Source organism: Meriones unguiculatus, chromosome 1, assembly GCF_030254825.1.
Source record: "Meriones unguiculatus strain TT.TT164.6M chromosome 1, Bangor_MerUng_6.1, whole genome shotgun sequence".
NCBI classification, from domain to species: Eukaryota; Metazoa; Chordata; class Mammalia; order Rodentia; family Muridae; genus Meriones; species Meriones unguiculatus.
In genome coordinates, this window is record NC_083349.1 from 195,157,235 (window position 1) to 195,184,755 (window position 27,521).

General features: G+C 48.5%; 2 protein-coding genes across 7 annotated transcripts in view; one reads left to right on the forward strand and one right to left on the reverse strand.

The window, feature by feature from the left end:
• Myo9a (myosin IXA) overlaps positions 1–10,256 on the forward strand; it is a 223,638-nt gene extending 213,382 nt beyond the window's left edge. For all 6 annotated transcript variants that reach the window (XM_060375378.1, XM_060375373.1, XM_060375386.1 and 3 more), the window contains 3 exons: positions 1,886–2,088; positions 4,551–4,672; positions 5,849–10,256. In XM_060375378.1, the coding sequence (XP_060231361.1) occupies positions 1,886–2,088; positions 4,551–4,672; positions 5,849–6,309 (786 nt within the window). In that variant the 3' untranslated portion in view covers positions 6,310–10,256. The remainder of the gene's footprint in view (positions 1–1,885; positions 2,089–4,550; positions 4,673–5,848) is intronic.
• A 7,239-nt stretch (positions 10,257–17,495) lies between these two features.
• Positions 17,496–23,783, reverse strand: Nr2e3 (nuclear receptor subfamily 2 group E member 3). The gene is made up of 8 exons (XM_021641542.2): positions 23,413–23,783; positions 22,812–22,938; positions 22,573–22,676; positions 22,265–22,486; positions 22,024–22,181; positions 20,982–21,222; positions 20,641–20,746; positions 17,496–18,178 (listed from the first exon to the last, which is right to left on the reverse strand). The coding sequence occupies exons 1-8, from the start codon at positions 23,507–23,509 to the stop codon at positions 18,046–18,048; spliced, it is 1,188 nt and encodes a 395-aa protein (XP_021497217.2). The 5' UTR covers positions 23,510–23,783; the 3' UTR covers positions 17,496–18,045.
• Positions 23,784–27,521: the final 3,738 nt, after the last annotated feature.

Genomic DNA, 27,521 nt, shown 5'->3' on the forward strand with positions numbered 1-27,521 from the left:
ATTCCTAGTTACTTTTGATTTGAAAAATGATTTATAGAAAGAATTTTGAGTCCTGGGATGACAATGCCTACCTACAAAGAAAATTTTATTTTTCTGCCAGATCCTTAGGTACTAGCAGTTGTACCATTTTAATCCAGTCTTAGAAGTTTAAAATTTTTATACCAAATATATAGAGACCCTTCAGATGACCTGAAGCTAGGCCACTATATCTGTAAGAATTGTGGTAATTTCAGTTTACCCTCTGTCTAAAATGCAGATATTTGAGATCCCAGTGTTAGGCCGCAACTCATACCCTTTTACTCTATATTTCAAGGGTTGGCCAGCTTTTCTCTGAAGGATCATAAAGTATTTTAGATATTATAAGCCATAAAACCTCTGTCCCACAGTTACCCTGCCAGTGTTGAACAAAACAGCTGTAGATAATCCATTAATAACATCTATTCTAATAAAGACCTATAAACATGTATACAGGCTAGATGTAGCTCCAGACTGTTGCTGGACTAATCTATCTTTGCCAACTATAGTATGTTCAAATTTCTGCTCAGACTCGGCCACCTCTTGTGATATTACAAATTACCAGTAACTGCTGGGCCAGCCTTTCCTGCCCCTTAGCTGTCCAGTATCTTCAACAGTTTATGTTGAGTTAGTTATTCCTAGCAGGAGATTTAATCTGTTAAACCTAGTTGGCTGTTACCAAAAACTAAAGTCCTAAGGCAACCAGTTGAAAACAATAGTGAGTTTTTCCCTTCCTCATCTCAAGAATAGAAAGTTCTTGAGAAAGCATATCACAATAGCAATCCCTTATATGACTTTTCATTTAAAATTTAAGTTTCAGATGCCTATCCCATTTCCCTTTCTGAATGAGGATTGATCATCCTACCCAGGGTCCTCCTTCTTACTTAGCTTCTTTAGGTGTACAGATTTTGGTATGATTATCCTATATTATATGTCTAGTATCCACTTATAAGTGAGTATATACCGTGTGTGTCTTTCTGCTTCTGGGATACCTCACTCAGGATGATCCCACCATTTGCCTGCAAATTTCATGATTTCCTTGTTTCTAATTGTTGAGTAGTGTTCCATTGTGTAAGTGTACCACAGTTTCTGTATCCATTCCTCCGTTGACGGATACCTGGGTTGTTTCCAGATTCTGGCAATTACAAATAAAGCTGCTATGAACATGGTTTAGCAAATGTCCTTGTTGTATACTTGAGCATGTTTTGGATGTATGTTTAGGAATGGTATAACTGTATCTTGATGTGGCACTATTCCTAATTGTTGAGAAAGGGCCAGATCAATCTCCAAAGTAGTTGTACCTCCCATATCAGTAGACTGGGGTAGGAGCATGGGAGGTGAAGAGGGGGGGAGGGCAGAATTGGGAAGGGATGAGGGAGGGGGCTACAGCTGGGATACAAAGTGAATAAATTATAATAAATAAAAATAAATTTAAAAACTTAAGTTTCAGGACATGTTTCTTCAATTTTCCCAGAGAGGTTGTCAGAACTTACATAATGATGAAAACAGTGTGTGCTTTCAGTGTTAGTGTGAGTCAACTGTTTGCTGCTCTTGTGCACCTGAAATGGATGGCTCCTGTGGCCACAGAGATCAGTTTTAATTGGCTTGGAGCTATTTATTACACAGCTTAGATTAAAAGAAGACGCTCCGCACAATGGTTCTTAATGCCCAGAGCTAAACTGTGTCCATTTTTCAGTGTTCTTGATAGAATTCTTTTAACCTCATTTGTTGGATTTATAATATCTTGCTAAATATCCTATGCCTGTTTGGGTCCTGTCATTCTCATGATGTGCTGGAAGGACACTTTTTATTCAAAGTGATCAACGTAAAACTGACACAGTTTACTTTCTAAAATGAATGCTCTCTGCAGGGGAAGGGGCGTATACATCGAGGCAACTATCCAAGTCCATCCTCTCCTGTTATAGTCCGATTGCCTTCCATGTCTGATGTCCCAGAAGAGACTTTGACTAGTGAGACAGCCATGGAGACCGACATTACAGAACAGCAACAAGCAGCAATGCAGCAGGAGGAAAAAGTACTGACTGAGCAGATTGAGAACCTACAGAAAGAAAAGTAAGTGTCCAAAATAATTAAAATGTCTTTTGTGTTTCCTTCCTTCTACCCTTTGTTTTTCCTTCTTGTCATTAAATACCTCATGTGTCAATATGTCTGGTATCTTGGGGGATTTGGAATTGACAAAGACTTGTTGCCTATACTCAGGGTAAGCGTGGAAGTCCTCACAGGAATCTTGGTGCTAAGCAGTACTAGAAAAAGGGGGGATCACATGCCCAGGGTATGCCAGTCTTAGTCCATGAACAATGGAGAGCCAAGGTGAGGTATTATAATCCTGACAGGTCAGGGACCAGTTTCCATATCAGATGAGCAAATGGAACAGTAAGAGTTCCTTGGCTAAGACTGTAAGACCTGGGGTCTCACAGCTCAGGAGTTCAAGATCACGCCCTTCCCAGAAACTCCCCCAGACCACGACTCGTTGCAAAAGCAAGAGGTTTATTAACCATTACGCAATGGGGTCACCCCTGCCGGTCAGCAAAGAGTGGCACCGGGAGACAAAGGCCTTTAGGTTTTTAAAAGAAAAATTGTGGGAGATTTGAAGTTGTAGTTTTGGCAATTTAGGATTGGATGAGGAAGCTATAAAGTAAGATAATTGGTTAGTCTTAGGTGCTCAAGGTTGGCCAGTCCTGCCAAGCGTGGATGCAGCTGCAATTGAAGGTGGGGGTGGTTAGCTCATCCTTGAAGATTAGGGGCTGTGGAATTTTGGCTGGAGGTCAAAAGCTACTCAGAAGAATTCTGGATTGGTTGCTAAGAAACACTATCTTGAAGGCAAAGGTCTGGTCATTCTTTTTGCTGAGTGAAGGTCATTGCTTGCTTGCTTTTTTTTCTATCTGTCCTCACAGATAGGGTCGCATTTCTCTATTCTCTGGAAAGGTACTAAGAGGCTTTAGCTTAACCTGAATCTAAAACTCAAAACTATAGGCTTTAGAAGACATTCAGGTTACAAAGTTAGTCTAACCCTTTCAGGACAAAGCCCTTTTCAAGCGTAGACATTAATTAACAGTTCCCTGAAGGAACTGTTGTAATTTAAAAATCAATATTACCGTGGGCCCAACAACTAAATAGAACAAGGCAGCACCTGTAGTACTGGGTAGAAAAACCTGTAGCTATTTAAAAGAGAAAGTTAAATTCTGTTATCTCCATCTTCACCCTGGTGGGAGTGGGTTGACACTATCCCATAGTTCTCCCTAAAGGTACTAGTTCTGATTGACATTAATTGCTCTTTTAAGAAATCCTTAAGGTTTCCTTAATTCCCTGGAGCAAACCTCTTAGGTCTTAGAACTTGATTCCAAGCAATCAGGAAACTGTAATATTAGGATTGATTCTGGAATTTAGGGAAACTGAAAGTGCTAAGGTTCAACTGTGGAAAAAGTGCGGCACAAGTTACTAAACAGCGCTGAAAAGATGACCTACCTCAGCTCTGGTGAACCTGGTATTGGAGATACAGAAGGGTAAATAGGAAATTGTTAGGAAAGAAAATGTGCAGAAGTGTAAGCATAAATCTCAAAAGATGTGACCGCACATGGAAATAATAAGCTGCAGGAAAGGCTGACCTTGAAAGGATGGTCTATGGATGTCAGGCTATTTAAAGATGAGAGATCATTAGAGTCAGAGCTGGCTTATTTGTAGGAATTGACAAGCTGTATGATCTGCTGATTGGAGGAATTTAATTACATAGAGGGAAAGGGTTGCAGACATAAGGATATTTTGGTACTAGGATTATTAAAAATTTATTAATTTAATCACTTTACAGCCTGATCCAGCCCCTCCCTCCCAGCCCCACCCTCACTCTCCCTTCCAAGTTTTTGTAAAGGTACTGATTGAAATAGAGGAAAGTGTGGACAAGGCCCTGGTTAGGAAAATAAAGTTCAATGCAAATTCTTAATAACTACAAAATATGAAGGGACATTACTAAAATGTAGGTGGGTGATGGTGGGTGATGGTGGGTGATCCTGATAAATTAGAATGTACTGTAGTCAGAGATAATGCAAGCTTCACAGGTCGGAAAAGTTCAGTGTTTTGCTTATCCATTGATATAGTCAAGGTAGAAAATAAAGTTTATCTGTGTTTAGTGATTAAAACTTCATCCAAAGATAGTGTAAGAGCAAAAACGAAATTTGGAGATGATCTAGTTTGTTTTCTGGATGAAGAAGCTGAGGTCCAGGTATTTCACAAATGAGTTTGGAATCCTGAAATTCTGGTTTTCAGTCCAGAGTTCATCTTCGTATATCTCCCAGTTGGCAGCACCATACCTCAGTCTCCCTCCCACTAGCTTCACCATTAACTCATAAATTTATTGTCGTCTTGTACTTCCGTTCACACTGCTTTCCACAGAGGTAAATCCTTTTGGTCACCTTGGTGGAACAGTAAGAAATGCCTTTGCTATTTAGCTTCTTTGCTTTAATGTCATCTTTTTTTCTATTTCCCATCATGTTAATGAATTTGTTGATTGTGTCTCATAGGGAAGAACTAACATTTGAGATGCTTGTGTTGGAACCTCGTGCCTCTGATGATGAAACCCTTGAGTCTGAGGCTTCTATTGGGACTGCTGATAGCTCAGAAAATTTGAATATGGATTCTGAAGGTACCATTTTTGAGAGAGTTAATAAATGAATATAGTAGACTAGTGGCACAATTTCTTTTTTAAAGAAGGAATAAGAATTCACAAGCTAAGGTTGGAAGGGTTGCTCACTGGTTAGGAACACTCACTGGATGCTCTTTCCAGAGGAGCTGGTTCAATTCCCAGCACTCACATGGTAGCTGAAACTCCACCCCCAGGAAATGTGACCCCTTTTCTGGCCTCTGAGGACACCAGGCATGCACTTGGTGCACATACATACATTCAGGCACAGCGTACACACAGAGAAAATACACAATAAATATTTTAAATATTTAAATATAACAATTTTAAATATATAAAATTTATTTTTTAAAAAAAAAGCTTTCTTGGGTTTGGCCTGGTGGCACATACCTTTAATCTCAGAGCTTAGGAGACAGAGGTAGACAGATCTCTGTGAGTTCGAGGCTGGCCTGGTCTATAGAAGTTCCATGCCAGCCAAGAAGCTATATAATAAATACTAGGGAAGTCTGGTATGTTTGAATATGACACAGTCAGAGACCTAGAACAGTCATCATTCCAAAGGCTCCCAGAATATATAATAATTCTGTCTTCCTCAGAGACACCACTCAGTTAATGTAGCAGTTCTGCCTTCGCAGTAGGGCACAGTGTGGGCATCTTAGAAAAATGGCCACAGGGTGGGCATTACTGTGATTACTGCCTTTTACCCCTGTGGTAAGTTACCAAAATTAAATCTAGTGAACAGTTATGAGGAAGCATCACGAAGACCCATGATTCGTTAGGAACCTGTTATCTTTTCACGGGAGTTCAGACCATTTGTAAAAAAGACTCCGCTTTGGGCTTATGTGTTATGTGTGGGTTTTTTGTTTTCTGTTTTTTTTTTTTTTCCAAGACAGAGTTTTTCTGTTTAGCCTTGGTTGTCCTGTAACTCACTGTGCAGACCAGGCTGGCCTCAAACTCAGAGAGATCCATTTGGCTTGCCTCCTGAGTGTGCTAAGTCATGTGCCACCACCATCCAGCTCCAAGAGAACTTTTAAAGGACTGATTCTGTACAAAATCGACTAGATCTTCAAAACTTTAACCCATTCAGTTTCACATGTGAACACTGGCTTCTGTTTGTTATGTGATGTTGCTTAAGTGGACTCTACAATGCACAATTTAATTTTTTGTTTTTACATTAAGAGAGAAGCTCAGCCCTTAGCTCCCTGAAAGCAGCTGGCAAGTCTGAGCCTTCAAGCAAGTTGCGAAAGCAGCTAAGAAAGCAGCCAGACTCTTTGGACTCAGTCAGTTCTTCCCTTTCTTCATGTTTATCTAACACTACGTCATCTCATGGCACTAGAAAAAGATTTCAGATTTATTCCAAGTCTCCATTTTACCGAGCTGCCTCAGCTTATGAGGCCTTGGGAACGGAGGGACCACTAAACCAAGCCAAATCTCTAGAAGACAGGCCTCAGTTCATCAGCAGAGGAACCTTCAACCCTGAAAAGGGCAAACAAAAGTTAAAGAATGTGAAAAACTCACCTCAAAAAACCAAAGAGACCCCAGAGGGGACAGTCACATCTGGCAGAAAGAAAACTGTGGACCCGGACTGCAGCTCTACACAGCAGCTACCACTCTTTGGAAGTAATGAGTTTATGGTCTGAATGGACAGATATGTCCCCACATCTCATCTTTGGGGCCTCCTCTGCTCACTTTGTAACAGTCAGTCCTGATGGTCTTGCCTCTTGTTTCAGGCGACAGTTTGTGTGCTGGATCGCTGGGCTTCCTGCAGATGAGACCTCTCTGAAGCTTTCTAGGGATGGGCCAGCTGTGCCTTGGCTGCTGTATTTTATTTGAGATTCACTAAAAGCCACCTAGAACCTGGGGGATTTTGACCAACAGTAGTTGCTTCCCCCATCCCCCTTTTCCTTCCCACAGTTAGTTACTGAATTATGGGGCTGTTATGATCCTGAGGAATGCTCTCTCATTTCTAGTATTTGAAGAAAACATAAAAACCTCTCTTAACCATAAAAGCAAAAGCTTTTGAATTTGTAATGGTAGGAATTGTGGTAAAATATAAAAATTTGCCCAAGGATTTATAAGCAAAAAACCTAAGCCCTCTATTTTAAATTTAATTACAAAATACTTCATGTTATATTTTGGAAATAGAAACTGTGATTCCCATTAACCTCCAGAGCATGTCTCAGCTAACTAGTCATACAGTGAAGAGACCATGCTTGCCCCTTGTTGACATCTGGTATAATCAGTGCTGGTTTAACTCCTGGTTAGTTCCTGCCAAATATATTGCATGGGATAAAATTCTGTTAGCCATACCACCCTGATTACTAGATCAGATTCCTCTAGTTTTTTTGTTTGTTTGTTTTTAATATGTCAAAGACACATTTAGGTAGTCCCTAAATGTGAAGGCTTCATCCTGATTGATCCAGGCTTTTCTTGTATAGACTAAACTGAAGACTGTATCCGAGCCTGTTCATCTGGTGGAGTACCACCATAGCCGATGTGACCATTTAATCACTTCTCTGCAAGTGTTCAGATACAATGTTGCATGAGTGTTACAGAAAGCTGCCAAAAAAAGTTTGGAACGTTTTAATATGATCTATTTAACTTTTACCTTCTTTTTCTCAGACCATCAGTATTAGATGAAAAGAATCAAGGACTACTTGAAGCTATTTTTGTTAATCTACTTGTTCCTGAAGTTTACTGTAAATACACATGTATAGTATAGGCCTCGTTCTTTCTAACCTTGTGCTTCCCCCTTCTTCCCGTGGAGTTTCTTTCTACAGATGAGAGGCCATTGGACAGGTGGTGAGAACCAGTCACCCCTGGGTTGAGGGAAAAGTAAGGGCATCTTTTTCATCACTGGTGGTCTCCATGTACCTAAGTTATAATGTCGGAAGCATCATGTACTAGCAATTGTGGGAATAGAAATGTTTTTGCTATTTATAATGTATGTGAAATGAAACATGATACCATTTCTTAAGTATGTGAAAATGTTTATTTTTAAAGTCACTAAATACATTTTGTCTAACTACCACATGCACTGTTCCAAGAAGAGCCTTTACCATCTATAACCTGAATTTTGGTTTTCTTGGTTTGAAGTTATGAGAATAGGAAGTCTTTTGGTAAGACAGCGTCTCTCCTCTTAAACAACAGTGAACCTCATGCCGCTGCTCCAGTGCTCATTGGCCGGCTCTTATAGATGAGACTTGTGGCATCATTCTAAACAGCAGCCCATGGTGACAGGGGTCTTCCCTCTCCCTGGTATGGGTTTAGTGTTGAGACACATGAAGGAAGCTTTGAAAACGTCCCCAGTGATTAGTCAGAAAATGGTAAATTGTATATCCCTCAAGCATTAACAATAAGAATTTTGGAAACTGTCCTAAAAGAAGCCAGCTTGGCTGTGACAAGGTGGGGTACTGCTTTGGTCCTTGCTAACTCTACAGTCTGTTTTAGTGGCTAGGGAGAATAGCTGCTGGGGGTGGTGACTGCTGCTCTCTGCACGGCTCAGGACAGGGCCCTTTGTTTCAGAGGAATGGCCTGAACTCGGCACTTGACACACATTCTCCCCCTAAAGTTTTTCAGTTTAGTTTTGTTTTTTGTTGTTTTGTTTTGTTTTCGAGACAAGAGTTTTTCTGTGTAGGCTTGTCTGTCCTGGGCTTGCTTTGTAGACCAGGCTGGCCTTGAACTCCCAGAGATCCACCTCTTTCTCCCTGAGCGCTGGGATTAAAGGCATGTGCCACCACACCTGGCTTGTTTTTCTATAAGGCAAATGGTAAATTTGGGGCTGAGAAAAAAAAAAAAAACCTACATAGGTCACTTTGTAGGAACTAGGTAATTGATACTAAAAGACGTTTTTCTCAGGGACCTAAAACCTGAATTTGAATAAAGTTAAATAAAAACTTTCAGTTGCTAGATTTGTGAATTTCTAATCATTTAACAAGCCACCAGAACGGGGGCGGGGATTCACACAATTATAAGAATTATCTCAGCAAGTATAGGTAGGCTCCTTTGAGAAAAAGAACCATGTTCTTGGGTCAGCAGGTACTACTGGTCTGATAGGGATGAAGCCATAACTCAGTACCGCCAGAACCAAATGTTCTACTCCCTTTGGTTCTTATCAGGGCCTCTGCATCACCACATAGCAACACTATATTGCATTCACTCATGACACAGTCCACATCAGGTTTGCTGTTCTCTGTTGCTTCTGCCTCACTGCTCTTCAATCCCAAAATGTGCCTCAGAGAATCTCTCTCCCAGCAATGAAGTGGCTCACAGGCGAAGCCTGTGTTTCATATTTCAGAGCATTCTAGTTACGTCACATACTTTAGCCCTCGATAACCCCTGCATTTTCTTTTCTACCCATTAATGTGTGTCTGTAGCTGTGTATCATAGAAAATTTGGCAGAAGCAAATTCATTCTGCATCACAGATTGAAGCAAATGCAGGCAGGATTCAGGGAGGCAACATGCTTAGTTTGCACATAAGTTGTACTTCCTGCCGTTTAGGTTCTGTGGCCACTCTGGGCATCTGAAACAAAGGGAGAGATGAGTGTTGCTGGGCGAGACAGATGTGAGTTCAGGGCACAGATCACTAGGGCCAGTCTTTGGAAACCTGCTTGCTGTCACTCTTACCTTGCATAGGGGATGAAGACTGTTCCGTGTATCACAAAGACAGAGTCACAGAAGTGTGCAGACATGAAATGATCCATCAAGGTGGTATTCCCCCTTAATACCCATTAGCTGTGTGTTTTCTACCATTAACTAATAAGCTAGAGAGAAGGAAGGATTCTCAGGAGGTGTATGAGATTGAGAGAGTTGAAGCTATAGAAAGAAGTTGTCCAGGTGGCCTTCTCAGCCACTTTGAAGGTTCTTGTTGGGGAATAGACCTGGGACCTGCACTCTTCGGTATTGAATGGTGTGTTCTAGCCATCCACACCCTTTCGATAACTTCCCAGCACTGCGCCCCAAACCCATGCTGGCCTTAGTAGTAAGAACTTCAGGTTTGTAGGAGCCCTGACTTTCTGCATCCCTGGGGTCTTGATCACGTTTCTCTGGAACATTCTCTCACTTGATTTGCTGTTAAATGGGTAATCTCCATTGATCTTCTGGTTTAAACTTCAAAAAAGCCCTAACGATGGGTCTGTCACCATGTTACCCACCCATTCTAAATGCCTATTTATCAACCCTCTTAGGTCATACAAAAATTGCACCTCTTGAACCAAGTATTTGTATTTACTATGGGAAAGGTGTGGACTACAGATTAGTATTATATTATTTTAATGGATTTAAAGTAATTTATAAGTACGGTGAGTGTAAAATTTTAAAATACTATGTATTATAAAAGGACATATCCTGTGAAATACGCCACTTTACTGTTTAAGAATTCTGTAAGAATGACTTATCTCATTCACAGAACTGATGACACTCCTAATGCAGTCAGTGGCACTTTGTAATTTTTTTTTTTGAGGGGGCAGGACATTTGTATGAAGTGCAGTTTGCGTCTCTCAGAATTTGCACTGTATGGTACACAAAAGCAGCCTGCTGAACAAGTCACTCCATGGCTCATTAAAGAACAAAGCTTCCAGAAGTGCATATGTGTGGTTTGTTTTCTGGCTCTCAATCAGATTCATAACCCAAAAGAAGACCACTGCTTTCTTATACTGATAAAATTAAAGGAAAGGACAGCTGTAAGAACTCAACTGAAGGAGCAATCCAAGGTGCTGCTGGTCTGCTGGCTGTCAAGACATTTTGGAGGGACTACCAAGATGGAGGACTAGAGGTACCTAGCACTCACTCCCTGTGGAGAAAAGACCCAGACAAAAATTGTATATAGCTGGATTTTGAGGTGAGAGACAGTTAAAAGAACATCAGAGCCTTGTGAGATTCAGAGGCCTGGGACAAAATTGTAGTAAGAAATAAAAAAATATTCTAGCACCTCCCTGCTTCATAACAGGGAGGGAAAGCCACCCCTCTACAGAGATTAAGGAGAAAAAGCCTCCGCTCATACAGCCAGTGTGGATGCTGGCAATCCCAGCCATTGGCAGGGTTCACAATCCACATAGGCTCGCTGTCTATCCTGAAGTCTGTACAGCAGCCTTGCTTTGAAAACAAGTTTTATATAATTTTCCGGTGAACCCTCAATGCTGTAGCCAGGAGCTACCTACAAAGAGAACTTTTGTTTGAGTCTGGATGGCTGCAGGGGTCATAAAGCCTTACACATTCCTGTCTCTGAGAACTCACAGACTCTGTATTTTGCTAGCCCATCAGCTGGCTGGCATGTAATCCAAACTTTGTCCAAAAAGTACCTCCAAGTCAAACATGGTAAGCAGCCTGCCCTCTCGGTACATACAACAGGGCCAGGAGTAGAAGCTGTTGCCTATGGTGTCCCGAGTGACTGCTTTCCAGGACGAGGGATCATGTTGCTGTATCTGAACATGGCTAGACAGGCAGTCCATTTCAGTAGTAACAGGCCCAAGTTCTAGCGGTTCTCAAGCTAGGCTTAGCTCTCAAAGTCTTGAAAACTACAAGGAGCTTATGGTTCAAAGCCTTTTCACTGCCTTGGGCTTAGAAGAAGCAACACCTAGTGGCTGGAGTTGTAGCTCTCAAGCTGTGGGGTTGGAAACCTTGGTCTTGAACCCTTCTCAGCTCTCTCCAGACTCTTGGAGCAAACAGATGTGCCGTCTTTGTAGGCTCAGCTCGCATATTAAACCTCATCCATAGTCAAAGCTTCTCCACATTCAGTACCTCCACCATACTTGACAGTTTGCTTCTTGCTCTCTGGAATTGTTAGCCAACTCTTTTGACGTCAATGCTGAGTTTTCTGAGGGTATTAGAGCCTTCAGAACTCAGAAATCTTCAACTGCCCTCTCACTGTGTCACCCAGGTTTTTGGTCTGTTCTTCATGCCACATGTAGGCAAAAGACCATTCACAGGATACTTTTATTAGGGTCTAATGGGGCAATACCTAAGAGTGCACAGGGGAGAAGGAGCCTCCCAGATTAGACCAAGAAGTGGAGAATAGCCTGCTTATATAGCAAGAGGGCCGTGGCATGCACAGATATTATTTCACCGATCAGCACTGCGTGCAATTCTAGCCCTGCCAATCACAAGCCTCACTACACTGATCATCAATGTTTGGCTGAGTCACTGGAGTTCTTAGTCATTTCCTCACATTCCAGCTCTGGACTTACCGAGAGTGTCAGAGCCCTCAACTCCTGGTGATTATGAAACTCCAGCCACCTCCTCCAGTCCTGAGTGAGAATACTGCAAGGTGAGCAGGGTCCTCCAAAGTTCACAAAGGCTCGCTTTGCCCACAGTGGCGTCTTCTATAGCTGGGGCATGTTGCCTAGAGCCAGGCTGTCTGGCTCGAGTGATGACTTGAGTAGTGGTGTGGTTGCAGTGGTCCTCGCAACTACAATGAACTCCTCAAAGTGTCCAAAACAGGCAGACTGCCCTGGTTTGTCAAAGAAAGGCTGCCTAGGGGCTGGCGAGACGCTGGGTGGGTAAAGGCACTTGCAGCCAAGGCTGAGTAACTATTCTGGGACCTAATTGGTGGAAAGAAATAACTGGCTCCCACACGTTGTTCTCTGATCTCCACAAGCACAACACACTGAACTGTTTACCTGTACATACATACAAACATGTAAGTCAATCAGTGAGAATCATAACTCTAGTAATAGATCCTAAGGAAAGAGGAATGGATGAAACTTTTCTTAAAGCTCAGTGAAATTAAAGCCACAAACATTTAAATACACACAGAAGAGAATATAGGATATGAATGAGATACTCAGCAAAGAGAATTTTTTTAAAAAAAAAAAAATTAAATCTTAGGAATAAGGGAGCCACATATGTCAACTAAAAATTTTGGTTGAAAGCCTCAGCAATAGACTAGATTGGGTGGAAGAATACTGTCTAAGCTTGAAGATAAAGTCTTTTTAAATAACTTATTCAGGCCAAAAGAAGAAAGAAAAAGAGAGAGAGAGAGGAAGAAAAAGAAAGAAAAAGAAAAGAAAGAAAGAGAAAGAAGGAAGGAAGGAAAGAAAGAGAAAAAAGAAAGAAAGAAAGAAAGAAAGAAAGAAAGAAAGAAAGAAAAGAAAGAAAGAAAGAAAGAAAAGAAAGAAAATTCAGGCAGTGGAAGACGCCTTTAATCCCAGGACTTGGGAAAAAGGCAGGTGGCTTTCTGAGGCAGCCTGGTCTACAGAGTGAGTTCTAGGACAGCCATTGCTGCACAGAGAGACCCTGTCTCAAAACACCAAAGTGGAGGAGGAGAGAACCTAACAAATCTGTGGTCATTCAATCAACAAACATCCAGATTATCCAAAGGCAAGGAGACAAAAGATTAGTAGCATGGAGAAACTTTCCAGTGAAATAGTAGTGGACAGCCTTACTAATCATAGGAAAGCATGGACATCTATATGCAGGAAGCTTACAGACATGACCAGAAGGAACCTTCACCATAAGAGATGAAAAATGCTTGATAGCATTAATCATGGGGGAATGCAAGTCAAAACTATGTTGAGTCATTAGCTTCCCTCAGTTAGAATGGCTGTCACTGAGTAAATGAATACGAGTAATGAAGCAGACTGGAAGAAACTCCTTAAAAGAGTTTTTCATTTTTATTTTGTGGGGAGAGAAGAGAGGGAGGGAGGAAGGAAGGGGATGAGGGGGAAAGAGGGGGAGAGAGAGAGCTATGTATGAGTGCCTGTGGAAGTCAGAAGAGGGAGAGAGGGTGTCAGAGTCCCTGGAACTGAAGTTAGCCAGGGTGTGGAGGGTGGGAACTGAACTCAGGGCCTCTGGAAGAGCAGGAAGAGCTCTTAGCCATTCCTGTACACTCTTGGTGGGGATATAAGTTATTATCGCCACTCTGGAGAACAGCACAGAGATTCCCAGGGAGTTAGTTGCAGAGGTAGGCACAGTGGTGATGCATGCCGGTGATCCCAGCACTTGGGAGGCTGAGGCAGACAGATCAGGAGTTCAAAGCTTGGAGTTCACAAGATCCTGTGGTGTGTGTGTGTGTGTGTAAAAGCCACAATGACTGTATTATCCAGACATATGTATGCTTTGATTTCTCAGTTTCCAGAGAGGCACCTTCATGCTCATGTTTACTGCAGCACTAATCACAATATCCAAGCTATACAGTCTAAGTATTAACCAACAGTTGAATGAATTTTTTAAGAATGGCACGCCTACACAATGGGGTTTTCTTTGTCAGTAAAGAAAGCTGAAACCCTGTCATTTGCAGCTAAATAGATGGCCCATGTGGGGGGTAAAACAAGATAAACCAGACGCATCAAGATAAGCATTAAATGTTATCTTTCATAAGTTGTAACTAAAAAGGTTGTCCTGGAAGTACATGGACGATGACTGGGGACCACAGAAAGGCAGGAAGATGACGAGGGTGGTTCTGAGAAGACAGCTCTTCTAGTTTGGCTTCTGTTGCCGTAACCAAAGCAACACCAGAAAGGAGAGGGTTTGTTGCAGCTTAGTTTGCGGACTATCACGAAGGAAAGCTGAGGCAGGAATGGGAAGCAGAAACCGTGGGGGACAGTGCTTACCAGCTTGCTCAGTTTATTTTTCAGTGCAGAGCCACCTGCCCAGGGGTCACACCGTGCACCATGGCCCGGCCCTCCTACAGCAGTTAGCAATCAAGACCTGCCCACAGCTGAATCGAATGGAGCAGTTCCTCAGCAGAGGTTCCTTCTTCCCAGGCGTGTGTCAAACTGACAGACACCAATGCTAAGCCAACAGGCAGTGCATATTTAAGGCAAAGTCAGCCTTTCCCCATTAAATGCCCATGCAGGCAATGGACTTAACAGATGTTTTATTATCATTCTATTTTCCCCATTGCAATGTCGTTTCTGCTGCCCTACTGTGTCACACCAGGAAAGTCACTTGCCCTCTCTGAGTGTCAGTTTTTGTATCCGGACATTTATTATCTTCCCCAGGTATCCTCTGCTAACTGATAATAACTCTATTCTTGTGTTAAGGACAGTGGCTCTAAGACTTGTCCTCTGCCCCCTTCAGCTGGGTTTGCTGTCTCCAGTTCTCACTAGCTACCAGGAATAAGATCATCACTCAATGGGTGTCAGCTTCACGGAGAAGAACTTCCTGTCTTGGGTCCCTTGGGCTGCTTAGATCCTGAGTGAGAAGCAGCCTGCCTGGGATCAAGCCAGGTCCAAGGTGAAACAGAAAACAAACAAACAAAAAAAAAAAAAAAACCAGTGAATTTACCTTTAATCTCTAAAATTCCTAGATGGCCTTTTCCTGTTTCCACACCAGAATAAGAAGAGTGAGTGCTGTTTCTTAAATGCCTGTAACTGGCCAAATAAAACCGACAAATGATATTTTGGGACTTGCCCCTGAGATGACTGAGTCCATACACACCCTTTCTGATCCCGAAGCCCTGAGAGCAGAAAGGTGTGAGGAGATGAGGTCACGAGCAGATCACAGGTGGGTTATGTTCCTTGGAATTACTCTTTCCCTGGTTGGTCTGCAGTAAGTGTCTTTGAGCCAGGGAGAACCAGGAGAGTTCGTTTGTCAAATCTCATGGGTATCTGGGACTCAGAGAGCAGGCGGCTTCGGGCTCCAAGTCTTGATTGAACTTGGCCACCGGCCTCAGCCTCCTCGTGCTTACTCTTGGGTCAGAACGCTAACTACAGCAGAGGCCCCTGGCCCACACTGGGCTCGTAGTCTTGGTCCAAGGACACCCACCGAGGCAGGGCAGCCTGGCTTCCTTCTAGGTGTGCTTACTAATTTTGGTCTTTCTGGTTATCTTGAAGTCTTCCCAGCCCTTCCTACTTGAAATGCCTGGCTAGGCCATAGAGGAGAAGCAGTGTATGAGCCCAAAAATGCAGTTTGCCAAGAAAGGCCGGGGTAAGCCAAAGGGACGTCCATGGAACTTCACGGCTGAGCACGCTTCTGGCACTGAGGGCAAAAACCAAACCAAGCAAACCAAGCCAAGCAAGTCTCTCAAAAGGACACAAAAGAAAGCCGTCACCATCTGTGTGTGCTCATCAGCCGGTCTTGAGGTGACAAAATACCAAGTTCAGTCCCTAGCACCCATTTAGGGCAGCTCAAACTGCCTGTAAACCAGCTCCAGAGGCTCTAAAACCTGTGGGCTCTACAGGCACCAGTACCAATGAGCGACCAACGCACTTGCGGGCACGCACGCGCGCGCGCGCGCGCGCGCGTGCGCGCACACACACACACACACACACACACACACACACACTTCAAAATAACTCTTTAAAAAAGGAGGTTTTGGCTCACAGTTTCGTTCACCACTGATGGTCTCCGTTGTTGCTTTCACTTGGTAGAGGAGACAAGCAGCTACTCAGGTGTTCACAGGGTAAAGTGAGAGAGGAGGAGCCAGCGTCCAGGCCGACCGCCTTCCTTCCCAACCAGACCCGCCTCTTAAAGGTTACACCAGCCCTCACCAGAGCCCTGGGCTGGTGCCACGCTTCTCACTCCTCCCTGGGACATTTACCATCCAAACCAAAACACTTATTTTCCAGTGTTCCAGCAACAGTGGAAAGCCCTGGAGGAGCAGCTGGCTCTGAAACCAGGCAGAGGGCAGACGACTCAGCTTAAACATCTCCTTGAGTTCTCCAAGACTTCCTCCTGGGAAAGCCCAGAGTTCTTTGCCAGAGCTTCAGCAGGCCCCCTTTACACTCTGGTGATGTCAAAAGCCAGACTGTAAACGAATCGGCTGGGCAGATGTGGCCCATTTCAACCATGTGATCTCATCAGCATCTTTGTTCAGGCCTTAAGAGGACAGACAAGTGCTGACGTGAAATTAGAGCGATAGCAGGGCAGACACCAGACTGTTGGTCTGTTTGTTTCTCTGTGCGGGTGCAAGTGGAGGTCAGGCACTGGCTTTTCCCTTCCAGCACATGGTCTCTAAGTTCAAACTGAGGCCAGCGGATGACCAGTGTTGTTTCTTCACTGAGCCATCCTACCATCTCCCTTAGTTGGCCTGCTCTGACTCGGTCCTCTCTCAGCCCTGCCCACTTCAGCCATTTCCTGAACAGAAGCTGAGCCTCTGCGGCTGTATCCAAAGGAAGGCCAAAGGCCAGGCCACCCCTAGACTTTGTCACTTCCTCACACATTGTTTTACTTCTCTAAAGACGGGAAATGCAACGGAATGCTCTAGCAGAGGGGAGAGGAGGCAGAACGAAGCAGAGGGTGACTGACGGCACCACAGTGTGGGCGTCCACAAGACCTTTGCTGATTCAGAAATTGTGACAACAGAGCCTCCTCGGAGCTGGGTGAGAACCAGATGGCACAGCCTGGGGTCCCGGCTCACTGCCTGTCGTACACGTTGCCTGACACATGTAGACCTGTGTCCGGGTGGTGCCGGGCCCCTGACCCAGGGCTTCACGCACTACGCAAGTGCTCTCGGCTGGACCACGGCCAGTCGATGAGTTAAAGTGTGTAATTATTCCCCACATCTCACGAACTCGCTTGGGTCTCTTTGTGAAAGAGTGCTTGTCTGAGCCAGTTCTTTCCATAAGGAACGACAGTGAAGAGTTCGCACACACCCACACTCAGCGCCTTCCAACGTCTTCATCTGAGCATGTGTTCACGCATGCTCGAGCGTGCGCTCTTACACGGTCACGCACACACGCACGCACGCACACACGCATGCACCCACGCAGGGCCCGCGACTGCCTCCTCTGAGCTGCAGGTGCTTTACAGATGTGAAGGGAGGAGGGGGCGTTGGTAGGATCCTGTGGGAAACTGCCCAGGGCCTGAATTCGTGGCGCCTGGACTCTGACTGGCAACAGCTTGTACTCAGGTCTCCGCGTCCTCAAATAGAGAGCCCCGATGCAGTTTTCTGGTTTTATTTTAACTAAGGTCAAAGAAAATACAGCAAAGCGTATGGCTTTTAAGTGCTCATTGTTTAATGACTATCAGCGTCTCCTCCAGATCACAGTAAAGGGCTTTTCTAGCGAGGGCCTTCTCCCTCTCCCACCCCAGGGTGACTCCTGGCTTTATCGCTACCAGCCTCATCTGGATTGGTTTTTCTCATTTTCTCTTCTCATTCCCACTTCTGTCCTTCCCCGCCCTGGCCCTGGTCTTGACCACGGTGTAAATGTCAGCCATGGCTGGCTCTTGTTCAGCTTATGAACTGGCTCCATGTTGTCACGTGGACCCTGTTTGGTTTTCCCCACCACAGCTGTTTTTCCTATGACTGTAACACACCCGTGCGCTCTACTGTCCAAACAGAGTTAGGGGTGTTATGAGGAAGACGGCACGAATATTCCAGTCATGGACTTTGGGAGAAACCTGTGCCAGGTACGAATGCCTGCGGGTGGCCTGGCTAAGGAGAGGCGGGAAGCGTGTGCTGAAGCGCCGCCCGGGCTGCGGGCACTTGCCACCCCTAGGTTTTGAACATGTCACACAGGAGCTTCTCCATGGGCGTGTTCCCTATGGTCTTCCGGAAGAAGAGGAGCTCGATGCGCTCGGCCGTGAGGCCCCTGAGCGACGGGAGCAGGAGGAGCAGCTTTCCGAACCTGGAGGGCGGGCGGAAGGCACTGTCAATAGTCCTGCTTATTGTATGTCAAGGTTATAATTGCATGTGTTGGTGTTTCTGTGTGCCTGCATGTCTGACGGCCTGTGTGTGTGCAGATGCTCATGTGTTTGGGTGGAAACTGAGGTCAAGTGTCTTCCTGAATCTCCCCGCCCCCAGCTAACTCGCCCAGGGACCCCTGGGTCGGTCTCCCCGGAGACTGCAGGCGGCTGCCACCTCCTGCGGGGTCCAGGAGTCTGCGCTTCAGCTCCGCACTGTGAGGAGGCTCCCAGCCCGTGGGCCGCTGCAGCAATCACGCTCGTGTTCACTGGGCACATGAATATGAGAGCTAAGTCACAGCAGCTTTACACAGAAGAATGACTCCTGTTTGTGGGACACCTAAGATGACGGTAACCATAACTAAAAACATTCTGAAGTCAAGGGAGATGTGGGCAAGCTGAGACATACCTCCCACAAAAAGTCCATCCCAGTTTCAAGTAGGAACCATCTGCTAACGCAGGGGTCCCCGGTGCAAAAGAGAAAAAATCCGAACCCGGTGACCCCGGGCAGAAGGCCGGCGGCTGGGCCAGTGCCCCCACCACGGAGGCAGCTGCTGGCTGCACCTGAAGGAGCTCCGCCCTTCACTCTCGGCCACAAGCGGCTTCCCGCATAAAGCTTCCTTTCTCTTGTGAGCAGCACCTGAGAACTCACGCACACACCTGGAGTCACAGCTAGACTTTAACAAATAAAATTAAAACACAAACAACAGAGACTGAGCATGTAGCCCATTCGGTAGAGTCCTCGCCCGGCAGACATGGGGTCCCGGGCTCCGTCCCCAGCATGCAGACCACGTGTGGCTGCACATACCTGTCACTCGAGTTCAAGCTTAAACGGACCCCCAGCTGCACAGCGTGGATGACATGAAACTTAGCCTCCGAATAGTATACCAGAGCAACCATCCAAACCATACAAGGGGGTGTTTACGGGGGACCTTGTTTCAGTGTCTCTTCGTAGGCTGGGCTAAAACACGCCGACCAGACCGGAAGCCTGCTGCAGTGACACTCCCGCCCGGAGGAAGTAGTAAACTGCAGAAGGAAGAGGGCCGTTTGCGTGTGGAGGCCAGAGGTTGTCCTCTTCAATCACTACCCACCTTATTTCAATTGTGTGTGTGTGTGTGTACATGCACCACATATGTGAACACATGTGTTCTGGTGTACAGACACACACACAGGCCAGGAAAAGACACAGGCACCCTGCACATACCTGCCGTATTCCCCTAAGACAAAGTTTCTCTCTGAACGTGAACCTTGTTACTTCAGCTAGACAGAGAGCTGCCAGGATGGCCCTGTCTCTGCTGCCTGACGCTGTTTTTATTTATTCAACCTGCCGTACCAGGAGTTTTCACTTTTTCAAGAGTGCTGGGGATTTGAACCCACGTCCTCACGCTTGCACACAAACACTCTTACCCACTGACCCATTCCCCCCTGCCCTTCCTATTTTTTGAAAACAAGGCCTCTCAGCTGAGCCTGGAGCTCATCAGTTCAGCAAGGCCGGCGATGAGCCCTGGGATCCACCTGTCTCCCCTTAACTCAGTGCTGGGGTGACAGGCGCCTGCACCACGCCTACCTTTCATTGCGGATCCAAACTTGGGTCCTCGAGCTTGGCAGAGTCGGGCTGGGTCAGCTTCCCCTGCCCCCACATAGGGAGTCTTCCCCAATAGTTCCGAAACACGATACATAATCAACGGGCCGAGGTGCCTCTGAGGGCAGCCCCGGAAGTGCTCTGGGAAGACACCGGTTCCGAGCGTCCGCGATGACCCTTGTGATGCTCTGCCAGCCTTAGCACCGGCCCTTCGCTCCGCTCGCTCTGCTCCCAGACTCTCAAGCGGTCCCCTCCACCTCTCCCACCTTTGGTGGGCATTCTGATCTCTAGTTGAACTGGATTCAGGGTAACTCTCCAGCTCCATTTCCCACCTTCCTACCAGCAAGAATCTTTTGAACCTTCCATATTGGACTCCTGACTACTTACTTTTTTTTTTTGAGTCAGGGTTTCTTTGTGTAGCCCTGGCTGTCCTAGAATTTGCTCTGTGACCAGGCTGGCCCAAGTCAAAGAGATTCATCTGCCTCTGCCTCCTGAGTGTTGGGATTGGAGGTGTGTGCCACCACCCCCCAGTCCAAAAAGTAAAAATTTAAAGCCTAGCATTTGCTGCCCGTTGAGACACAGGTCACTCCACACCTGACCAAGACGACTCTTGTCTTTCATGTGGTTGCTATGCTGAACATCCCAGAAAGCTTGTCTCTTGGTCCCCTCCTGGGACCTGGCACTGTGCCTGATCCACGAGAGATGTTGGCAAGCTGTGGCTGACTGAGCCCTTTATCCTGTCTAAGCAGGGAAGCCCGGAGACAGTGTAGGAAGGAGGAAGGAGGGAAGTGGGGAGGGGAGGGGCAAGCGGGCCATCGCGGTCACCTAACGGGCTGGCTGGGGTGTCGAGCCTTGCTGTGCTGGCTTAGCATCACCTGGGACTGGTCCTGCAAGGCCTCCACATGCTCAGGGTCCTTCAGGCCTCGTGTCTCTGAGGAGAAACAGTACCAGTGAGCTCTTCCAGAAGTCAGCCTCACCCCACACCCCCAAAGTATTTTGTCAGGCCACATCTCTTTTCTCTGCTCCCCCCCTCAGAAATAAAGACTGTCCCTCTCTCCCAGGTGGGTTTGAGGATCTCAGCTGAGGGAAGTCTCCAGAAACTGTCCCCCTACCCCCCATTAAATTCTCAACCGTGTTCCTGGAAGGCTAGAACCAAGGCTCAGTACCGGGTTTGAAGAGGACCAGGGCCTTCATGCAGGCAAACTCTGTGGGGTCCACCGCCAGCGCACGGAACCGGGATATGGTTTCCTGCAGGAAGCGCATCTCTGCGCTGGCCAAGGCCAGCCTGCTCTGAGAGCCTCCAGAGGCCTCTGGGGGTGCCAGCAGGGGGCAGCTGTCCAGAGGCAGGGACCACTGGATAGCCCCAAGGAGGAAAAGTTCATTCCATGCCTCTTCCAGCAAGATGACCTGTGAGCAGAGAGGACTCCAGCTGCAGAGCTCCAGTGCTCCCAGCCTGTCACCTTCTCCAGGTACGGAATCCCTGCTCCAGGCATCTGGAGCCTTCTCCTGACCTCTGCCTGCACAGGCTCTGGCTCAGCTACCTAGATTTCCAGCCTCTTCATGGATTCTATCCAGAGCTGTGGCTGGGTCGTTCAGGATAAGCCTAGAGCCTGGAGACGCTGTGCAGCCGCAAGATGAGCTCAAGAGTGTCACGTTGAGTGAGTTCAAGAGACTGGCTAATGCTTCTAAGCTCTTCCCTCCAAGCACACAGCCTCCCTGAGGGCTCAGCACCTCTGGCAAAGCACTCTCTCCTGGGTCACTGTAAGATCTCTGCCTGCCCATCAGAAGCTCAGGGCGCTTTTCCAGATGTGGAGAGGCTGAGGTGACACTCAGCCCTGAAGTCACGGGAGCCTGTGCTCTAAAGAACCGGCAGTCAGCCACATCGTGGCTCAGGGCATGCAGGTGGCTGCCTCTCACAGCATGGCTACAAGGCCAGTTTGCAAAGATGAAAGACAATGGGCCCAGAGAGCCACAGGTCCCACTTTGCATCCCAGGCTCCATGCATCTCTGGCTAGCATCTTTCCTCAGGGACTTACGGATGGCCCCTGCCACTGTCCTGACCATCCCCAGCACAGAGACACAAGTGCCCGGGGTCACCATCTGAGCTGTGTAAGCCTCCAGCCCTCACCGATATGTTTCCCCCGAGCTGGCGGACCAGTGACTGCTGACTGCCTGGCCCAGCCCCAGCAGGCAGGCTGTGTTGGGTACCTGGTCCCGGAAGGGCAGGTTGGAAAACACAGGCAAGTTTTTGGCCCATTTGACGGCCATGAAGAGCAGGCGAGCTGATGTCTCGTGGATGCCATCCAGACTGCAGGGGGATGTGGGGAACTCGGGGTCGTTGCTGGTGACATCAATATTCTCTTCAGCTGTTGAAGGAGGAGGTTTCGACCTTAGTGCCTGCTCTGTGGAAGCGGGGTGTAGGGAGCCACACCCACTGCTGTCCGCCTACCATCCTCCGGCTCCAGCTTAGCACAGGTCTCTGCGGTGATGAGGCTGGCCATAAAGTGGTGGCCCACGGCTCTGGCTGCAGATGCGGACGTGGGGGCCCGGGGACTCGGCCCTGCCAGGGCAGGGGAGGCCACCACGGGCTCTGGCCGGGGATCGCTGCCCGCTTCCATCCCGTCCAAGTGGACCTGGGCCACGCTTCGGGGTTGGCGCTCATTCTGCACAGCTTGGAGGGGCGGAGATTCAGGATCCCGCCCGCCAGTGATCCATCTGCTCCTCGGCCTTTCCCACCGCACTGTGCCCACCACTTACCATCTTGGTTCATGCCTGCTTGTAAGCACTTCTTCAGCCGGCAGGCCTGGCACTGGTTGCGGTGGGCCTTATCCACGGGGCACATCCCCGCCCCCACTTGGCATCTGCAGAGGGCAGGGAGCTGCTGAGGGCCAGTGCCGTGCCCAGGCCCTAGGCCTCGAGGGGACAGTTCTGCCCCGCTCTCATCTTCCGCTTCCCCAAACCACCTCCACCCTCGAGAGGCTGGAGCAGGGGCGAACCTGTAGATGAGCCTCCGCCGCACGCTCCTCTTGAAGAAGCCGCTGCAGCCGTTGCAGGCGTAGATGCCGTAGTGTTTCCCACTGCTGCTGTCCCCACACACGCGGCACTGCAGCGAGGAGCCCACACCTGGGGGGAGGCAGGAGGAATGAGGCGGTGCGCGTCCCCAGCCGTCCTTTCCCGGGTCCATGGGTTCCCACCTGAAAAAGCAGCTTCCCCGCTCTGACACCCTGCCCCGCCCCTCCCCTCCCCTCCTCTGACACCCTGCCCCTGCCCCCGCCCCTCCCCTCTTCTGCTCCAGCCATAGTCTGTCTCCAGCAAGACATCCATGCTGCTTCCACGTTCCCAGCCCCACTCCTTCCCCGTGGGTGGCTTCAGGCTTTCCCGAGAAGTCACAGGATCTCTCTGTGTCTCAGGAGCACCCATCTCCCCCCTCTGCAGCTCCACTTGGCTGTCTGCTCTGCTGGCCTTTAAGTTTCTAGGATGCTGGGGTTATTGGCAGGCTTGGGCTTCATGGCTGAAGCTCCTTTCCCAGCCCCCCTTAACCCACTGCTTGTACTCTCTTCCCCAAGGGCCCAGACCTCACCTCCAGGAAAATCATACCTGTGGGATCCTCTCCCAGGCCCCATCTGCCCGGAGACTCCTTCTTGGAGGCCGTCACAGACACCGGCACAGCCGAGGCAGCCACTGTGGAGCTCATTGGACGCTGCTGGTCCCTGGAGCAGCCTGCTACGGGTTGCCTATGCCTCTGTCTCTGCCTCTGTCTGTCGGTCTGTCTGTGCCTGTCTCTCCTCTGCTTCCCTTCCCGAGTGAGTTGGCTTTTCCTCCTCTGGAGCGTTCTCGGCACCTGGGCTCTGGATCCAGCCTTCTCCCAGCACCGCTCTGGATACAGGGTCTGATCCTCTTAATCTTTACTGTCTCTGCAGGGGATCAGCTGGCCACACCTGCGGCCTTACCCAGGTGCCTCCTGGGAGCGGCTCAGTCCTGCTGTCTTCACACTGACTCCTCCGCGCAGCCTAACACCCTGGGGCCTGTCCATCCTCTGCTGTCCTTACACAGAGCGCACGGGAGCACGGAGTCTGGCTGAGCCTGTGTGTCTCAGATGCCTGCTATCTAGTGACAAATCTTATCGGTGGTGCTGTTCATCCCACAGCCCCAAGGACTTTAAGTCTCTGCTGTTTGCCGTATATTTGAGGCCCGGATGCCTGTGTAGGTAGCACTGTACCTGCAGCCGTCCCTGCCTGGGGGCTTGGCCATTTTGGATCCTGGGAAACGCACCCTCCCTCCTGGTGGCTCTCACTCTAGTCTCTTGATAAAGCACAATTTGGGGACCCTGGAAGACTTGCATCACCAGATGTCTGTGATCAGGTCCAGTGGAGGGAGTTAGGCCTGCTGGGGAGGGGAGAACATTTTCCCATGGCACCATGAGGTGGGTCACAACTTATGAATGGGAGTCCGGTCCTTCCAGTACCTGGGCCCCCACAGGAAGAGTGGCAAGGATTGCTCCACCTCCACGTCTGTCCCCACTCTGTCGTGGGCCACGCAGCCCCCAGCTGGTGACTCGGCCTCTGTGAACCTCAGTTTTCTCCTCTGGGGTGACACAAATGCTTGTCTTACGGTATGGTTGGGCAGTTGAAGTTAGGTAATTCCCAGAACATGTTTTGGTGCCTGGTACAAACTAAAAAAATTGGAACATCACCAGGTAAACATCCTTTCCTGTCCCTGCTACTCTGCCCCTTGCTGATTTTGCCCAAGAGGGTCAGGAGATGGCATGTTGGTCTGGGGGCAGGGGATTCCCATCCTCAGCTGGCCTTCCCTCCCAGGGTGGGGTGGGGCAGGCCTGGGGGCATCTATTAGGATCAAGGAGTTGAGGGGACAGAAGGTTGGGTGTGGCCTCTTAAGTGGGGTTAACCCTCTCTGTGACAGGGAAGCACTATTGGGGATTTGGAAAGTCAGCTCAGAGGCTTTGCAGGATGATCAGCCAAGGCTGCAAGGCTCTTGCCTGCCCTCTCTGTCCTCACTCCTACCCAGAAGGCCCTCAGGACCCTTCATGGACAAGGCCCTGAAGCTCCACTTAGCATCCAAGCCAAGGACACAGGCTTGTACTCTAAACATGTCATCAGCTTCACACGTCCAAGTCACCCTAGCAAGTCTTCCATCCTCCCCGGGGCAATCTGGAAGACAGTCATGGCTTCCGAGACAGCCCCATGCCAGGCTCTCCCCAGTGTCTGTCCTCACCCAATACCTCACCCCACATTCCACTCATCTCCAGCTGACCTGCACAGACACCTTAGAGGGGCCTGGGGACTTAGGGGTGCAATCATGTACAGGGGCAGAATGGGTCAGGCTGAGCCAGCACAGAGGGAGACATAAGACCCATGGGCATGGAAGATATGGAGGAGGAGTCAAAGACAAAGATCTCTGGGGAAGGGTTCCAAGACCCCTCACACAAACACCAGGCACACACTCACACCTCACAGTGATCCTACAGAGAAGCTTCCCACCATGAGCTCAACTCACAGGTGGGAGACTGAGTCAGTGAGGCCCAGAGGGGGAGATAATCTGCCTCAAGCTAGGGAATAGTAGAGCAGTCAGGATGGAGGAGGGGTAGGTCATCGCAGACCCACCCCGAAGTCTCTGGGGAGACATCTGGGTAAGTGTGTGCCAGGAGGACAGGCTGGCTGAAGACAGGACCAACGGGCCAAAGGACAGCTCCTGGCCGGCACCGATCCTGTCATTTTATTTTCTGAGCATGGGCACTTCTGTTTCCTCATTGATAAGCAGGTGTGTGTCCTGGGGTGGAGGGGTTATGGGGGATGGGAGACATTCTGTAAGGGGTTAGTAGGGAAGAGAGCAGAGAGAGGGTGAGGCCAGCAGGGAAGGGAGTTCTTTTCTTTCCCAGGTGGGCTTGGGCCTCATTTGGGGCTGACAGTATAGAAAAAGGACCGAGGAAGGGAGACAGTCCTGGGTGGCCGGCAGCACCTCAGGGAGGCTTTGTGGCAAACAGCCCAAAGACCCTGACCTACCAGGTGTGTGTTCTAAGCAGGTGCTGGGAGAATCTGGCCACAGGACAGACACGATGCCTTCCCCATGGCGCACTGCCTCTGGTCAGGCCCCGAGGAGCACCCTGTAGGCAGAGCAAACAGGTGAAGTGGGAAAGGGGTGTCCCTGCTCCCCTGCTTCATCCCTGCCTATCCTTCAAGGCCTGCTCAGTGTCCTCTCAACCCACCCATTCTCTACGGCTAGATCTTGTCCAGGGCCAGGCGTGTCCTTAACGTTGGAGCCTGTCCAGGTCTGCTCCCTCTCTGTCCAGATGGAGGATTCCAGGAATGGGGGAGAGTTCGGCTTAGCATCTGATCAGAAAGCATTCATTAGACAGCAGGTCTGGCCCTGGGTGTATATCCTCCTAACATTCTTTTCTTTGGCATGTTGGGCTCCCCAGGATTGAGCCCTGTGCTGGTGAGAGTGAACACAAGATGGTTAGGTGACAGGAGATAGACCACGCAGGGGTTAGGCAAGCCTGCCGGGGGAGGTGTCCCCCAGCTTCTGACCGCCAGCTGCTGGGGCAGACGCCAAAGGATTACTCTACACAAAGCCTGGAAACTGCTGATGAAGCACCAGAGGCCACCTTACTAATGCAATTATTCCTCTAGGGGACAGGTCAGCAACTTCCTCTGACTCCCCAAGGCCTGGGCCGGAAGCTGTCCATGATGCAAGCTGCAGCGCTGACCTCCTCCAGCCCGGGCTGGAAATCCTCAGAACTGGCTCTCCAGGGCTCAAGCCTGAGGCCTGACCTGCCAGGGCTCTGCCTGATGGAGGGGGCAGCCCCTGCCAGGCTGGGATGATGGCTGCTGCCAGTGAGGTTGGTGACTGCTGTCACTCCAGCAAGTGCAGGACGAAATCTAGCCAGCACGGGGTCCCCGGAACAGGTCTCCTCCCAGGGCCATTTACTTGGCAGGATCTCCTGTACTCTAGGCTAGCCTCAAAGTCACTGTGCAGCTGAGAATGACCTTGAACTTAAATGATAAAACAAACACTTTTTTTTTTTTACCATTTCATACGTGTATAAGGTGTGCTCTGATCATTGCATCTCTCCGAAGCCCCTCCCACCCACACTATCCCTCCTCTTCCTCCCCACAACCTCCCTTCAAACAAACCAGCAACAAACATCACATTTTGACTTTGTAGGGTTTTGTTTTGTTTTGAGACCCAGTGAGTTTAACTATGCAATGTATGAAATGTCTGTGTCAGTTTGAACTATGGTCTGGAGGACTCCTCAGTGGTAGGCAGTGGCTGCCCTCCCTCAGAATCCACCGGTAGCCACTATTCCGTAGGGAGGAGAAGGGCCTGTCTTGTGTAAGTGGCCACAGCTGCTCTGAGGTCAGCCTTGAGCTTGTGATCCCCCTGCCTCTGCCTCCTTAGAGCTGGGACTTCAAGGATGAACCTGGACACCTGGTCTGTGTGTTCTGAGAAAGGAATGGTGCTGGCCACGCGAGCACTCTGCCCACCGAGCCACACTCCCAGGTGGCCTCACTCTCCTTGAAGAGCTACGGTTGAGGGGGGGGTCTCCACTCACGGAGGCGGGAGCACCTGCTGCTGTCGCAGCTCCAAAGCCACACCAAACTTTTCCAGCTCCACTTCCCAGGCCTCAGACGGCAAAGGCCACAGCATGCTGGCCTCCTTGGCCTAGCTGAGTCAATGGCTTCTTTCTG